A 16,762-nucleotide genomic window follows, 5' to 3' on the forward strand; every position below is an offset into this window, starting at 1 on the left:
CATACTACACACACACACACACACACACACACACACACACAGAAATGTAGGTCAGCATCTTTGCCATCACCTTGTACAGGAATAAGCCATCATCCTGGCAAACACTAGCCACCACTAAAAATCCCACCACCTCCAATAGCTCCCATGACTATAGTTAGAAAAGCCAGCAAGGAAAGGACTTTCTTCCTCTACTCAATTTGCTCACCGGCTGTCTGAGTTACACTTAAGACTTCTCTGACAAACACACGTCAGCTTCTGTTCCCACAAGAGCAGCTGAAGCCAAGCTGGGACTCTAAGTCTGCTTTACGCATCATTGACAGAACCAACCCTGTTCCAATTGCTGTATTCTTAAGAGCAGCAATGACCTAGAAATTGATTGGGGGTGGGGTGGGGTGGATAGGATTAAAGGGAAGGAAAGTAACAAACCAATGCATAGAGAGCCCTATATCCTAATATGAGGGGAAAGGGGGAAAAAGGGGAAAGAGATAGATTAAGAAATTCAGCCCTTTTCAATCTGCAAATGTGGTCTTGGCTGGAAGTCACAGAGGATACATGGAAGTCCCACTGTGGGTCAAGCCATGTTCCTACTTGAGCCCCACAGTTAAGAGGAAGGCGCCAAGCCTCAAATACAACGTGGTAGGGAGGCTGCTCCTTTTTGGGCAGAATCCTACTGTGGACACAGAACAGACAGCAGCTGCCCACAGTGTGGAAACAAACTGTAAAGCAGTCATGTCTCTTAAGGCTGCAGCAACCAATAAAATGTAATTTAAATCAAGGCTCGCATCTGTTCCCAATCCCATTCAGTCTCTGCTTTCCATCAGCCCTCGGACAATCTTTGCAATTATTCCTGTTAACCCTTAGGACCCTGGGTAAGATCCAACCTTTAAGACATGAAATAAAGTATTCACCACTGCCATTTACCTTCAGAGAGAAGGTTTCAACACAGGTGTGTGGGGCAAGGGAATGGTATTTAAACCCATATCTACAGAATAACTTTTGCGACATACATACACCATGGATATAGTGTTCATTTCACAGAGGGCTCTCTCTCTGTGCTCTTCTTCCATGCCATACCATCTGCTCTAACATGGATCACATTGCAGGGATAGGGCCGGCAGGATGAATGAAACAGAGGCCAACAGATCATTTGTACCTATATCAAGTTCCCAGCCTAGATTCTCTGTGTCAAGAGGAAGGTGGGAGACACAGTAGGAGTACCTAGGTATCACCCAAGCAGGAATAAAAACACTTTAGACTCAGTCCTGTCTTCAATCTATGGATACCGCCCCCCCCCCACACACACACACTTTCTATTTAAAACATTTGTTTGAGATACAGGAACATTTTAAAATCTCAGTTAAACAAAACAAACTTCTAGGACACATTTACTCCTTCAAAAGTCCACCTTTCCATCCCCATCAGTGTTATAATGGCGCCCTCTGGTGTACAGACCCATACTTTGGCTCAGAGGTTCCAGTAAGTTTACTGGAAATCAAACCAGAAAGAAGGAAGAAACATCAAGTAACCATATGGAAAGGTTTCAGATGAGAGGAAAAAGAGGTGGTTTAAAGAGAAATATAAATTCATATTAAGCCAGCATAAAGCAAGTAGCTTCTGATGCCTGAGCGAGGGATTGAATAGCAGGATTTTCAGCTATAAGTCCAAGAAATGTGAACACTAGGCACATGAACTGCTTAAAAACACAATTAATATTATACAGCTCAATAAATATGTCCCTATATAGAGACTTAAAACATTCTTTCTCTCAACCTTGGAACTGCCCAGCAATATCAATGGATCTTAACAGCACAAAGAATGACAATCTTCATAATGTGAACAAAGCAGCACTTCAAAAAAACTGGAGGCTTTGACCAACGCTTCCTCCAATTCAACATGAACATTTAAGTTTTCTGGATGGACTTCAGTTGTTCTGGTCATACCAGTCCCCACAGTTTTCATATAGACCCTCAGCTGCTTGACAAGTCTTCACTTGGTAAGATATGTGAGATAAACACATATAAGAACTGAAGATAGCACCTCTCTTAGCCACATGCTTTTCTTTTTAAACCTTAATGAGCCAAAATAAAGGGACCTAAAGATGTTTTGGTTCTATAGTCATGACTGCACATCTCAATTCATCTAATTCAAGTAAAAACAGGTCACTGTTCTGGGACTCAAGGACAGGGTGGATAAGGTAGCATATCGCCACAGTTGTGAGGTCCTATAAAATGCCCCGGGGACACTCAAGGTAAAAGACCAGAAGGATTTAAGGCAATCCATTAGCTAAAATGGTCCCTATTAAGACTCTGTCCTTTAGTGCATGCTCCATCTCCTTTTCTTCAATCTTCAGAGACACCTGGAAAAAAAAAAAGATTCCTTGTTGTAAAACTCAAAAAACCAAAGACAGTAACAAGCACATGTTATTATGTGAAGTGAGATTTCTTCCGTGTTAAACTTCTCTCAAAGAAGGAAAGCAGACCATTAGCCCTGCTTCCCTTCATTTCCCATGGTGGTTTCTGCTGTTTCCCCCTCCCTCAATTCCCAATCATCACAGATGAGTCCTAACATCTAAACAAACCCATACACAACTGTGGATATCTTTTAAATTGTAACTTAAGCAAAATATAAGATAGTTACAAAACCTTCTTGGAAAGGGCGACTAAGATCATCAGCAACAAAGATATAGCTCTCCAGGGCCAAATGGTACCTTTGTGAGTCTCATTTCCTTGCTTTTCTTCAATCCTAAAATGCCCCTGGTCTCCAAAAGCCCTGAAAGTGACAAACACTCTGACTGGTCCACTGCTGCCACCTGCTGTTTTCGACAGACTTTGCTATAGGCTTCATATAACTAGGAGGAAACAAGGAAAAAAAATTCTGCTTAAAAATCATGTCTCAGTAACCTAAGTTTTGTTAAGGTGTCTATGTAAAGTCATGCACAGAAAGCACTGCACACAATAGGACAAAAAAGATGGACAGTTTAAATCTCCCAGTGTTACTCAGGTACTGGAGAAAAGAATTAGAAATGGAGAAAAGACTACTGAGCAACTCTCTTCCTTAAATTTCCAGAGGAAATAAGGTCAGCTAGCTTCAAGCTAAAGTCAGAACACAGTTATCTGCATAAAAATCAATAGATCACTTATCCAAATACTTTTGTGTGCAATAACCCACTTTAGATTTCCATCTAACTAGGGAGAATACATCGAATTCAAAATAGTAGTTCTGTCTTACTATTTTCCCAAAAGCCAAGAAAGTAATGCCCATCACACCCCCCACCCCCAACTTTATTGCATCCTTTCTAATTTACCTTCCCCAGGGTAACCTCTTTGGCTTTCAGCTGTCTGGTCAAAAGCAACAGAGAACAAACTAGAATCTTCTGTTGAAGGGGAAAGGAATCCTGAGCTCCTTCTTGGCTCAAGGCCATTCTGCTGCCATAAGTGTCTGAGATGACCTGGGATATATGAATAAGACCAACCCGCTTGGGAATTGGAGACTGGGATGATGACTTAGCAGATTTACCTGAAAAGTAAATTAAAGAATTCAGTTAAAATTCAACAAACATTTAAGAGCCTATTATATGCCATACACTGGGGATACATACAAAGACCACACACACACACACACACATACACACACACACACACACATGGAGTTCCCGTTCCAAAGGAGCTCACAAGAGATGGGGGGGGGGGAATATTTATGATGTATACAGCTAAGTAAATACAAAGGAATCTCAAGAGAGAGGGGGACCAGGAAAGGGAATGCAAAGAAATGGAGATAAAGGATAGCATGTTGACTTCAGGAGAACAGCTAGCAGGCCACATTGGCTAGAAGATAAAGAGAATCATATGAAAGGTAGATTAGGAGCTAGATTGTGAAGTGTTAAATGCCAGACTGAAGAATCTGTACTATATCCTAGAGGTAACAGAGCTTATTTAAAGTTTTTTGTGTTAGGAAAATCATAGTCAGCTGTGATTTAGCAGCTATGTGGAGCATTAAGAGAAGGGAAGAGACTAGAAGAAAGGAGAACAATTAAGAAGCTATTACAATAGTCCAGGTAAGAGGTGATAAAGGTGTGAACTGTCTTTGTAAGAGTAGTGGCCTTGTGAGTAGAGAGGAGACATTCAAGGAATGTGGAGGCAGAACTGACAAGACTTGTCGAGTGATTAAGTATGGTTGGCAAGAGAGAAGGAGAAATCGAGAATGACTAAGAATGTGAATCTAGATAACTGGAAGGATGTTTGTTACCCTCAATAGGAAGAGGAAAGTTCAAAGGAAAGATGGGCTTTGGGGAAAAATGTAATAATGTCTATTTTAGACTAGCTAAATTTGAAATGCTAATGGCAAATTCAGGTGGAGATAGTCAGTTGGTAATATGAGACTTCAGTTCACAATAATGATTAGGGCTGGATATACAGATTTACAAATCATCTGCATAGAGATGAACTGATAAAGTGAGATGAAAAGAGGAAGGATAAGATGGATGATGACCCAGAAATGGAGACTGGAGGAGTGGCTAGGTAGGGAGGATGAAAATTAAGAATGAAGGATGATATAGAAGTGTCTTGAGGTAGGGAGTAGGGTACCTAAGACTGATGGTCTCTATTCTCTCAGTCAAGTAGGAGGCAAGATTCTTAAATGAGAGGGACGGAAGAGGTGGCATAGGAGGCCTAAGGAAAGGTGAAAAAGGTCAAGAATCTTAAGGGAAATAATGAAAAAAAGGGGGTAGGAGGGGACCTAACAGTATCATGTGTAAGATTTTAAAAAGCCACTGTGGAGTTTATGATGGAAAACCAATCAGGGAATTGTTTAGCAATAGAAGCCCAAAATTAGCAAACAAATTTGTAGAGGACCTTTACAATTTTTGCAGTACTTTCCCCAGAACTATGTTAATATAAGTAAAGACAGATAATGGTGACCCAAAGGTTGGGGTATGACTGGAAAGAGGGCAAGGGATTCAAAGGTAGAAGATAATATATAATTGAAATAGTCCACCAGAATCAAGAATGTGAAAAGAGGAAAATGAGACCATAGCAGGCAGAGCTGACAGACTAGAACAGGGAAAGGTGAGGGGAGTAGAAATGATAGTGTTAAGAAATGGGTAGGAGGTTAAAAGAGAGATTTTACTACTGGATCATGTAAATAGCAGTTAAGGTGTGATCAAAGGTATGGCTGAAGTACAGCAAAGATAGAGGTCATAAGAATTAAGGAGGTAGACTGGGAGGCCAGGGTACTTGAGAGGACATTGATGTGGAAGTCTACTAGCATGAAGGCAGAAGTTCGACTATGAAACAGATACTGAACACTTTAAGAAAAGAGGGAGAATGATTTGGAGGTCAGTACTACAGCATGGATCTGTACTCTATAATAGACAGATGCAGTATACCTCAAAGAAACTGCTGAGTGCTGGTGGCAGAGTGGAATAATTTTTAAAAAAAGATTTAGCAAATGGTAGTAGGTTACAACCATTGCGATCCAAGTAGATGTAGACAGTGACAGGGCAGAGGTTCCACTATCCAGCTTAAGATCATAAGATTAGAGACACCCAGTCTTGTGGAAATCATTTAATGCCAGAGGAACAAAGCTAGCTGAAGAGGGGGAAAGATTGGTCAGAGACTGGCTAACAAAAGAAAGGAGCAATTGCTCTGGGAGAAAAGAATTCTGGAGGCAAAGGTAGTCACTCTATTTGAGAGTAAGGAATGACAGTGATGTGAGTTCTTGTTCAGATAAGTACTGGAAGTATCCCCAGTACTTGGAAATGATTAAGTAGGTGAATGTGAATAGCAAAGCTAATCAAGCCTACATGATTCCCATTTTCCATCTTGATTTACTTGCCCAAACTGACCTACAATGCAGAAATAATTGTGAAAACATCACTTTTTATCCTGGTAGATGTCATCATCTTAAAATTGGAGTTTGTACAGAGAAATTATCAAGAAACTGTTTCAGAACCATAGTAGTTGAGCCCTCCTGTATTTAGCCAAGAGACAGAGGAAGGATCTGTTCTGTAAAAGGCTTAACCTATAATCACCCAACTAAAAGGATTCTCCACTTTTTCCTCAAATTACTTCTAATTCATTGTAGCAATTAGGATGGTAAAGACCTAACTAGCAGGTGATAGAAATAAACAAAGACCACATTCCAAATGGAACTATTGGAAATAAAATTTCACAGTTCCTAAAGGCAAGAAAAAGGAACCAGGAGACCAGTCTACCCCTCCCAGTAAGTTTATTGAACAACTTTTGGAACTACCTTTACTCACAGATTCATCTATAAAACAAAATTTTCCCAAAGCAAGAAAAAAAAAGTAGGGAACGAGAAAGGTAATGTAAATTAATGTTTACAACGTACATATGACCAAGTAAGGACTAAAAAAAAGGAAGACAATAAGTAATTACAAGGGAACAAATAAATAGTTTGGGCCAGGGGATCAACAATCACATTTGTTCTAAGCACCATTAGTATCCTGGGGACTACTGTCAAGCTCAAAGAGATACTCAGTGAAGAAAAGAGTAGAAAATTTGAAGAGAAAAAAAATGCATAAAACAATAATTGTGCATATAGTGGGATGTTGTAGAATACTAAGCCCTGCAGGTGACACTATGTGGCATTAGTGTTACCCTTTGTTGCCTACAGCTAGCCCAGTAACTAAAAGTTTAACAGAAACATTTCAGAAATATTATCTATTCCTCCTTATTCCCAAGCAAAATTCACTGTTCTAAGAGAGATGAGTACAAAAGGAAAATAGAAGAGAAAGAAACAAGTAGATCAAATTGTTCTACTGACACAGATTAACAACTTCAGAAACAAGGAACTGGGGTGTATAGGCACTCCTTACTCCACCTCTGTCTCAGAAAGAAGGGAATGAAGGAGTCAGAAAGGCATTCAGTATATGATTTTAGTAACGATTTGCTCTAGCTCTCATTTTGCTGGGCTAGTAACACATTGCACTCTCACCCTACTGGACTTGTTTAGCTTAAGTTATCCTAAGCTGAACTTACTTCCCTTTCTAACTTCCTACTCCCCTCCACAGTTACTGGCCTTTGCTCTCACACCTACATTAAGATACAAAATGTGCTCAGTTCAAGCCCACAGAAAAGCAAAGCTGACCATATTGTCTGCCGTTTTCATTTCCAGAGTTTTGGAAGGCTATCCTAAGCATTTATGTAATACCCTGGGGGACTTACTTCCAGTAATGCATGAAATATAGTACTGGCAGGCAAGACGGCAATCAGGGTAGACAAAATTGACCAAAACACACGCACACACACACACACTTTCACTTTGCACACCATATCCTCTCTCCCACCTCTTTCCTCAGAAAAGTCAAGCTTTCAGTTAAGAAGGAAGACAGCAGGGAAGATAAGCCACTTACATTCAGACAGTGGTTTGAGGACAGTCTGGTTTCTGACATCTGACTCTACAATTTCAACAGCTCTCCTGGAGGATAGATATTTCTAAAATTATTTTTGCTGAGCCAAACCAAACACCACCAAATGTTTAAGAGTAAACCTTTTAACTGAAAATAGTAGTTTTATACAATTTTTTTAAAAGACAAAAATTGGGTTATATCTCAGGTAACAGAGTCATTGCTAACCTGAAATAATTCAAGTACCAGGGAATGAGATACTTCAACACTATGAAGTTGCCTCAAATGGCTGCCAAGTAGGTCATCATACATGAGGACAATGAGCCAACACTAGTGTTTTAAAAGCGAGTCAAAATGGGGAGAAAAGCAGCACTCCTTTCCTGCCCAGACCCTACAACCTTTACCCAGAAGTTTGCTGACTAGGTGACATGTTCAAATTCAGGACCATGCAATTTTGTACTAAGAAGGACTTACTATTCCAATGCTCTCTCCAAAGCATTTTGACCACAGGAAGCCATAAGCCAGACCTGTATCTCCTGTATGGCAGTGGGGGGAGCCTGGACCAGTGGGCCAGCTCAGCAAGTATCATTTTAATGGACCCAGTGTCCCTACTGGGAAGGAAGTAATTTCATCAGCCAGCACAGAGAATTTCCCCGGCAGGAGGGAATGGGGGATGGGAAGAGAGAGAAAGTGGTCTAGGGCACAAGTGTGGGAGAGCACAAACTAGAGGAAAAGGGTACTCACAAAATCGAGTGAAGAAAAAAAAGTCTAAAGGCAAAGATGGTTCAGGTCCATAAATAAACCTGCTTGAGACCAGCTAATGGAAAAGTAAACTGGAGTCTTTTTTAATACAAATGTAATTAACCAATCTATAATCACCACAGGGAGTGCCAGCAACATCTCATTTGTTTCTCCCTCTGTAGGTAATGGACTGATAATGTTTCAGACATTAACACGGTCGAAATGCAGAGCTCCCCACTGAGAAACAAGTCCTCCTTTCCAAGCATAAAAAGCAGCAGAATGGAGCCTCTTAAGTCACATTCACTTGAGTTACAAGAGACAATTAACAGCATTTTTTTCTTTTTTTAATAAAAGCAGCCAACAGCGCTATAAATTACCTGCAAACATCTAGTGCTTTGCGAGCATCTCCTGACACAGCAGAGATTTTTCTAGCACAGAACTGAATTGCAGCATTGTCCAGAACCTGATCACTGGATACCTTTAAATAAGACAAAGCACAAATCAGGGTCATCTCTCAATTCTAGGGCCCAGTTAAACAAATATTTTCCTACTGAAATCTCGAACTGACAGGTCACCCAGTGCATTCTATGAAATATTTTTCTGGTCAAAAGGAATAAGATTTCCAGAGAGCCAATGTTTACACATTTAACTGTTTTTCAGAAAGATAGAATATAAAGTTTCATGACACAAAAATAACAAAACAAAATATCCTTCTAAATGAGAAAGTTTCTCACAGGTTCAATTTTTCATGGTTTAAGAATGAGAGAAACATTTGACTGAATCCAGTTTCCCCTCTCATTCATGAGCTTTCTTCTCACTATCCCTCAGAGCATAAGTTTAGAAAGCAAAGACTACAACTTTAAAAGAATTGTGGTTTTTTTTTTTGGTTCTGTCTCTTCTTTCTTATGATTCATTCCATTGGTCATAATTCTTCTCCACAACTTGACTAGTGTATAAATTAATTCAATGTGAAGTTATACATGGTAGTTATATGAGATTCCATGCCGTCTTGGGGAGGGAGGGGAGAAGGAGGGGAGAAAATCTGGAACTCAAAATTATGTAGAACCGTGTGTGGTAAACTAAAAATAAAAAAAATTTTTAAAAAAAGAATTGTTTTATTAGATACCCCTAATTTTTGTTACCCCCAAAGTACCCTGAATTTTGTCAAGAAAATAATTTGCAACAGACTGCTGCTCACCTGCTTAAGTCGGTCCTGTAAGATGGTAGCTATTTGCTCTTTTGTGTAAGGTGGGAAGTTCACCAACTGTGGCCTGCACTTTGCTCTAGCTTGAAGTCTAGGTAGGATTCTATCGGTAAGATCCAGGGAATTCGCAATACCTGTAGAAGTTATTAGTGGCACCAGTTAGCAAAGTAGTCACTTCTAGACCTCTAGAAAGCCTCAAGTTTTGGTGCAAAATGCCATCTTCTCTTCCAATCAAATATCCCAAATGACAATTTCCCACTTGGTCCTTTCCACTTACTGGGCAAGATGTTGATTTCATCACCCTAAAGGAAATTATTTGCAGGCTAAGAGAAAAGACTATTGACACTCAATTATTCGTACTACTGGAAAAGATCATGTAACCCCCCAAATAGTTTATATGTTATCTCTGGAATGCAGTGTCACACATCATTTTTATGTAGATTTAGCTCCTAATTATAGCTAGCTTGAGCTAACATCATTATTAACTTGCCTTCTGAGAGCACCCTCTGGCAAGGCAGGAGCAGGAAACCTAGAAACAAACTAGAAGACAGAGGGTTCTACCTCTTGGAATACTTATCTTCCTCTGAGGTTCAAATCAGATACTACAGTTACTCTGTAAAGCCTGCCTTGATTCCTTCAGGTGTATGCATTCTTGCTCTCTTCTACCGCATATCTGCTTTTCTGGATACATACAGCACCTTTACCCCTGCCTAGAGAATGTAAGCTATATGAGAGAAGGGACGCCCTTGTGCTTTATCTTTATCCTCCAGTACCCAGCAGCATTAGTGTCTGTCTAATTATATATAAGCAATTAATGGCAGAGAACTCACAAATTCTTAAATTTAAAGGTAACAGGCAATGAGGACTAACCAATCAACACCAGTCGGGAACTCCTCAGCCAAGGCCATTCAAACAGTGTGTATAACACATCCTGTCCTTTGCTGTCCAACTGATCCATTTCATCCAACACCAATAAGCTACATATACAAAAAGGAAATCAGCATCTATGTTAATCTTTTAACAGAAACTTTTGAGTCAAATCTCAAGCTTTCTGCATCTATTCAAGACTAAGCTGTTCGGAAGAGCTCACAATGTCCTTCAATCCAGTTACTGATGTAAAATTTACTTTCCTCCCAAGAATCAGCAAAATCTAGATTCTCTAAAATAATTTTAATTTTTTTTTTAAGGCAATCAGGGTTAAGTGATCTGCCCAGTCACACAGCTAGTGTCTGAGGCTGGATTTGAACTCAGGTCTTCCTGACTCCAGGGCTGGTGCTCTATCCACTGTGCCACCTAAATGCCCCAATTTTAATGATTCTTGAAATTATCTTGCTCCTTATAGAAGTAGATATTGTTATTTTATTTTTCTCCTTCTTCCCCCTTGAGCTCCTACCCCCAAATTATTTCTTGTTCAATGCATGAATGAGTCACTTATGAGGAAAAGGGATTTATAAGTACAAAACTGTCATTACTATTCACTCAAACTTGGACACCATTCAAAGTTGAGCAACAGTAACCAGGAGAATACCCATTATGGAACACTAGGATGTGAGTATACAGAGAGATTTCTAGATTTATAGAAAATAACCAAAACCCAGGTGATACTTACATCATGGGGGCCTTCTCCAAAGTTATATGCTTTTCCAGTTTCCTCATCAAGTCCTTCCCAGATGACTTGGACACTCTTTCCTGACAGATCTCTTGAGCAATAGCTGGGAATACAGCCTGGGAGGTCCTCAAGGACATGCAGTTTAGCATTACAATTTTAATATCTTTCAGTTCTTCCTAGAAGTAAGCAAATACAGGAGACTATCTTTAACATTAGAGAGTCAATGGAACCTAAAAATGTCTGAGGTTTCAACAGCACTCAAGATAAAGAGAAATCTGATGCGCTTTATTCATTTCTCCTCCCTTAATCTTCAAAGTTCAAATGAGGCGATTACAAGGTATTGATGACTTTGGCATGAAGGTCATACCTTAAGACCCATTAAATACCTGGAGGTCCTGCAGAATCCGGTTTAAGCATGCTGTTTTGCCAGTTCCAGGAGCACCAGAAACATAAAGGCTGCCAGCTTTTTTTCCACAGATGTGTTCCGTTAGGAAATGCCTGATGACATCCATCTCCTTCTCCCTGGCAGGCAGCCTATCTGGGACAGCTGTATTCAGGACCAGCTTTGCTTGTTGGTAACAAGTGCCTATTCCAGACGTAAAGGGGCAATTAGATACAACAGAAGGTGACTGAGAAGACCCACTGGGTCTTATTCAGAGAAAGTCATCAGCCTTGTTTACGAGGCTGCACTAACAGCTGTCATATAGATACTAACCTTCTTGCTTGAATAGCCCAACACACACAGATTCTTTCTCTAGTGGGCAACTGTGCTCAGAATTCCTTGATCTCTCTTGACCATTTTGAACTGGAGAGAGTTCCTTGTCCTGATGGACTACTGCTAGGTCTCTTTTGCTAGGAGAACTAATTTTCAAATGACTGTCAAATACTAGTCCACGCTTCTTAGACGCAAGTGGAAGGACAGGACCATTCTCTTTCTTACTCCGTTTTGAAGGTGAACAGGTGAGCATATGAGGAGTATTACATAGATTGTCATCTCCTGAAACATACATTAAGGCCAAAATTCATTATGAAATCCAACAGTTATTAAGCCTTACTTATATGTTAAGATATTATGAACATAAATAAAAAGATCAAAGAAAGAGGAAAAGGACCCATATGTACAAAAATATTTATAGCAGTTCTTTTTATAGTGGTAAATAATTGGAAACTGAGGGGGTGCATGCCCATCAATTTGCTGAACAAATTATAATATGTGAATGTAATGGAATACTATTGTGCTGCAGGAAATGATGAAGGGGACCATTTCAGAGAAACCTGGAAAGAATTTGTATCAACTGATGAAAAAGCAAGGTGAGTAGAACCAGAACAATTTATTAGCAATATTGTAAACAAGTAGCAACAATATTGTAAAGACAAGCAACTTGGAATTTGGAATTCAGATCAACACAATGACCAACCACAGTTCCAGGGGACTCGTGATGAAACATGCTGGCCACCTCCTGATAGGGAAGTGATGGACTCAGAATATAGATTAAGAAGAAGAAAAAAAAATTTTTTAACATGGCCAGTGCAGGAATTTTTTTGCTTGACTTATAACTAGGATTTTGTTCTTCCTGTTTTATCAATGTGGAGGGAGAGGGGAGCCCTATGCAGGCACAGCAGTCAGAGTATAAAGATGGGAGGAAGAGAAGGCAGATCTGCATTTGAAAATAAAATATAATTTCAAAGAAAGAATAAAAACAGTACCAGAAGAGCCTAAATTCCACTAGGGAATAGAACATGTACACAGAGAAGTAAATACAAAATAATCTGATAAGGAAGAGAGCGCTAATAATTAGGGGAATCAGGCTTTGTATAAAAAGTGGTACCTAAAGTTAAGAAAGTTAAAGATTCTAAAAGGTGGAAGTAAGGAAGTAGTGGGAGATGGCTTTGCAAAGGCATAGAGGTAAGAGGTAGAATGTTGAGGTTTGAAAACAACTAGTTGGCCAGTTTAACTGGAATGCATGAAGAGTATCACATGATAACTCTGGTAAGGTAGGAGGGAGCCAGATTGTGTTAGATTCCAAATGCTAGGTTGAGAGATTTGTATTTTATCCTAGAGGCAATAGGGAATTACTTGCAGTGAATGGTAAATAGACCCCCAAAGCAATTTAAGAGATGTTCTGCCATCTGGCCCAACCCAGCAAGGGATGAATTTTCCACCTCATTGTCAGGACTTGCTAAAAAGCAGACTCAAAATCCATGGGAAAAAATGAGAAATCACTCCTAGGGAAACAGATTGCCTACCTCACCCTAAATTAGCTAAAAATGTTTTTAAGCAAGGCAGCTACCTGTCACAACCTGCCCCACCAGGTGGCGCCAGATCATTTTGTTTCAATGCCCACAGTAACCACCAGAAGGGATTATACAAAGTATAAAAGTTGGTGAAATGGGCTAGTCTCAAAGTGTGTTCCTTTAAAAGAATCTACTTGTTCTTTTTTGTAATAATAATGGCTCAATCTCACATGGTTATTTAAAAGTAAAAAATAACCGCAAAAGATGGTGAGACACTGAGGAACTATGTCAGGGCTCAAGTATAACATTTGGTTTAAAATTTTATGCAATAACAATATTGTAAAAAACAACTTTGAAAGACTTAAGAACTCTCATTATCTAAACAATCCATCGTTATTCCAGAGGACTCCTGATGAAACATGATACCCACTTCCAGACAGAGGTGATTGGCTCATGACTGCAAATAGACATATATTTCTGGACATGGCCAATGCATGCTTCACTACACCCACGTATTTTAAGGACTTCGTTTTTCTTCCTTTTTCAATCGGGTAGGGAAAGCTGGACAGGGAAAAGGTAAATTTATACTTAATTGAAAAATTCTTTTTTTATAAAAAACCCCATCTAGTTCAGAATATGACCTCTGAAATCCCTTCTGGCAGTTTCAAAGAAACTTAGGGGGAAACCAGCTGAATTCTGGAAACTGCTGCAAAGACCTGGAAGTAAAAAAGAAGCGAAAAGCCACACAGAAAACTCTAAGTCAAAGAGCTGCATCTATAATTACCGAGCCGTTTCCTGGGACTGAGGGGCAGGATTTTAACCTTGGGTGTGGGCAGCATAGCCGACGATCTGACATCCCCACGGTTTTTTCCTTTGCCTGACGTCTTAGACACTTTCTTCTTGGGAAAGTCAATGGTGGTCTGAGATTGGGATCTGGTGTTGGGCATGATGGTAGTATACTCAGGGCTAGAAAGTAAACAGATTCAACAAACATTTAATAGGTACCCCGGTGTAAGACAGTGTAGATGCAAAGACAAAAGGGGGAAAAAAGGAGTCTCTGCTCTCGAGGACCTTCTGTTCAACTAGGGCGGTTGGTTCTCAAAGTGCAGTCCTCAGGGAAGCCCTAATTTCGTAAAAATAGTAAGTTTTTTTAAATAAATGACTTTATTCTTTTTTTGGAGGGGGGAAGGCAGGGCAATTGGGGTTAAGTGACATGCCCAAGGTCACACAGCTAGTGTGTCAAGTATCTGAGGCTGGATTTGAACTCAGGTCCTCTTGACTGCCTAGCTGCCCCAATACTAAGACTTTTAATTTCTAATGGGGTGAATATCCATAGACATAAGCCATAAAAATAAGTTATTTGGGGGAGATCCTCAATAATTTTTTTTGCGTATAAAAGGGTCCTGAGACCAAAAAGTTGAAGAACCGCTGTACTAGGAGATGCAACATTTAAACAGGTAAGTAAACACAAGATAACTTGAGCACTAATCATAATAGCTGGCACTTCTATAGCGCTTTGCCAATAGTAGGAGTCAGCCGAGGGTCACTCTCCCTCACACGCACAGACCTCTTCCCCCGAGGCTTAAGAGCTCTTATTCGCCCCTACTTCTAGGTGGGCCGGGCCTGCGGCCTTCGCCCGCGCCCCTAACCCTCCAGAACTGTGCTCCTCCCCGCCGCCCCCAGAGCTGGACGGGGTACCCGCTAGCCTCCTCACCTCACCGCACCTCAGGTAAGCTCAGCTCGGCTCAACTGAACTCGGCTACCGCCGCCACACAGCTCGGAAGCTCCTTCCGCAGCTCGCGCCAATTCCTCTCAGCTGAGATCTTCCCGTTTCCCGCCAGAGCCGGACCGCAACGCTAATTGGTCGACATCCTGAAGGGGGCGGGGAAAGCTGCCTCACTCCGAGGCTCGCTTTCCCTACCCCATGCCTACTGTAGTTGAACCAATAGAAAAGCCCCAAGTCGCCTGCGCGCCAGGAAGTCTCATCCCCGAGGCGGGGACCACATCAACATCCGGCTTCTGAGCGGAAAGTCATGGACGTAGGAGGGACGGCAGGCTACGGTGGCCGGGAAAGGGCCGCAAAGGTCACTGGGCTTTGTAGTCAAACTTCGACTAATACACAATCTATCCCCCCGCCCCAAGCCAACTCACGATTCTGAGTATTAAAGGATTTTCTGTTTAAGGAAATAGTACCTTGATGTCAGTTTTTCTGACAGCATGTACGACCTACGAGAGAATGCGTACTTAAGATTTCAGTTTATCTCTTCTACTGCAAAATCACCATTTCTTCCTGCTGGAAACCATAGTTAGATGATCTTAAACAAAAGGTCTCCCCCCGGTCTAAAGGGAAGAAACGTGGGGATATGGTTGGGTTTTCAGAAATGACCCCAGGATCCCCCTGAGCCTCTGAGATAGGAGGCAGGTCAAGTCCCTTCCCATTTTAAGGAAAATTCTGTTTTCCTCACTAACAAAAACCAGGGGGGCGACTTCAACATCAATCCATGCCAAACATCAGGATACTTTGGCAACTATTAATTAGTTAATTAGGCTTTTCTTCCATGAGTATTAAGCCGTAATGGGTACAAATGAGTATGACCAAAATCCACAGGTCAAGTCTGGGAACTCCCAAGGAGCATCCCATACAGATCCATGAGTTCCAATAAGATCAAAACCCACAGGCAGGTGGGTTAATCATTAATGGGTTATTTAATCAGCTTGATCTTTCAACCCTTGATTCCTAATGATAGTGTTTAAAACCGTCACAAGGAATCCAGATTGAAACCTTCAACTGATTGTGGCTACTACTGGGGAGACAGAACAAAATTCAGATCTTAGTAAGATGCTCTTCCAAAGAGGGGGTATTGAACTAAGGGTTTACTTGCACATGCTCCCAAAGAGAAGTCTGTATTTAGTTTTAGGAAGTAGATGGGCACGCACTATTTACACCTTTCATAAGGGCAACGCCAGTTTGAACTCCTGAAAATTCTTGGCTAGTAAGACTACGGTGAGGATGAGGTAAGCCAGATTTCCAAATGAGTTGTTGGGTATGTGGATATGCCTCAACTAAGAGCCAATCAATGTGTAAATGAAAGTCTCCACAAATGTCTAAAGATCCCCACAGAAATATACCTGATTCTTAAAACATCCTAATGCTCCTACCTCTGGCCCTCACACCTAGGGCCGGCACAGATGTGAGACAATCCAAACTGGTCAAACGATCTACTAAAGAAAAGGTTTTCTTTAGTAGAGAAGTAGAGATTCTGCCCCACAAATCCAAGGGGCCCTCTCCTCAGCCCCTCTCCCTTCACTCATAACTTAATAGATTTTTATGTGCAAATGATTCCCCATACACACCACACAATGAATGACTAAAATTCATCCTTCAAATCTCAGCTTTTTTTTTTTTTTTTTAGAAAACACTTTGGTTTAGGCCATTTGGCACAGAGGTCTTAATTTTCACACCTTAAGTCAAAGTTCAGATGAGTAATCCTATATTTGAACTAAAAGCTACCTGAGAACAACCAACACCCACATACTCATGCACTCACAAAAAGATTACATGCTTTTCCTCCACTTACTTTATTCATTCCCTAAGTATTCTACCACC

At 40.6% G+C, this 16,762-nt stretch overlaps 1 protein-coding gene across 1 annotated transcript; it reads right to left on the minus strand.

The window, feature by feature from the left end:
- Positions 1-1,776: 1,776 nt before the first annotated feature.
- Positions 1,777-14,934, minus strand: CDC6 (cell division cycle 6). Its single transcript, XM_036757048.1, has 12 exons — positions 14,880-14,934; positions 13,940-14,121; positions 11,636-11,917; positions 11,307-11,506; positions 10,921-11,096; positions 10,182-10,288; positions 9,306-9,445; positions 8,485-8,585; positions 7,373-7,437; positions 3,305-3,516; positions 2,708-2,848; positions 1,777-2,356 (listed from the first exon to the last, which is right to left on the minus strand). The coding sequence occupies exons 2-12, from the start codon at positions 14,100-14,102 to the stop codon at positions 2,267-2,269; spliced, it is 1,677 nt and encodes a 558-aa protein (XP_036612943.1). The 5' UTR covers positions 14,103-14,121; positions 14,880-14,934; the 3' UTR covers positions 1,777-2,266.
- Between the last annotated feature and the right edge of the window lie 1,828 nt (positions 14,935-16,762).

The sequence above is a fragment of the Trichosurus vulpecula genome, chromosome 4 (genome assembly GCF_011100635.1).
Source record: "Trichosurus vulpecula isolate mTriVul1 chromosome 4, mTriVul1.pri, whole genome shotgun sequence".
In the NCBI taxonomy this organism is placed as follows: Eukaryota; Metazoa; Chordata; class Mammalia; order Diprotodontia; family Phalangeridae; genus Trichosurus; species Trichosurus vulpecula.

What these genes read in the sequence shown, in the direction of transcription:
- CDC6 (XM_036757048.1), bottom strand. Translation starts at nt 14,102, where the DNA reads ATGCCCAACACCAGATCCCAATCTCAGACCACCATTGACTTTCCCAAG. An exon ending in TACAGGACCGACTTAAGCAG is followed by an intron (nt 8,586 to 9,305) that starts GTGAGCAGCAGT and finishes TCTTATTTAAAG; the next exon opens with GTATCCAGTGATCAGGTTCT. An exon ending in AAGAGGTTACCCTGGGGAAG is followed by an intron (nt 2,849 to 3,304) that starts GTAAATTAGAAA and finishes GTTTCCTCCTAG; the next exon opens with TTATATGAAGCCTATAGCAA.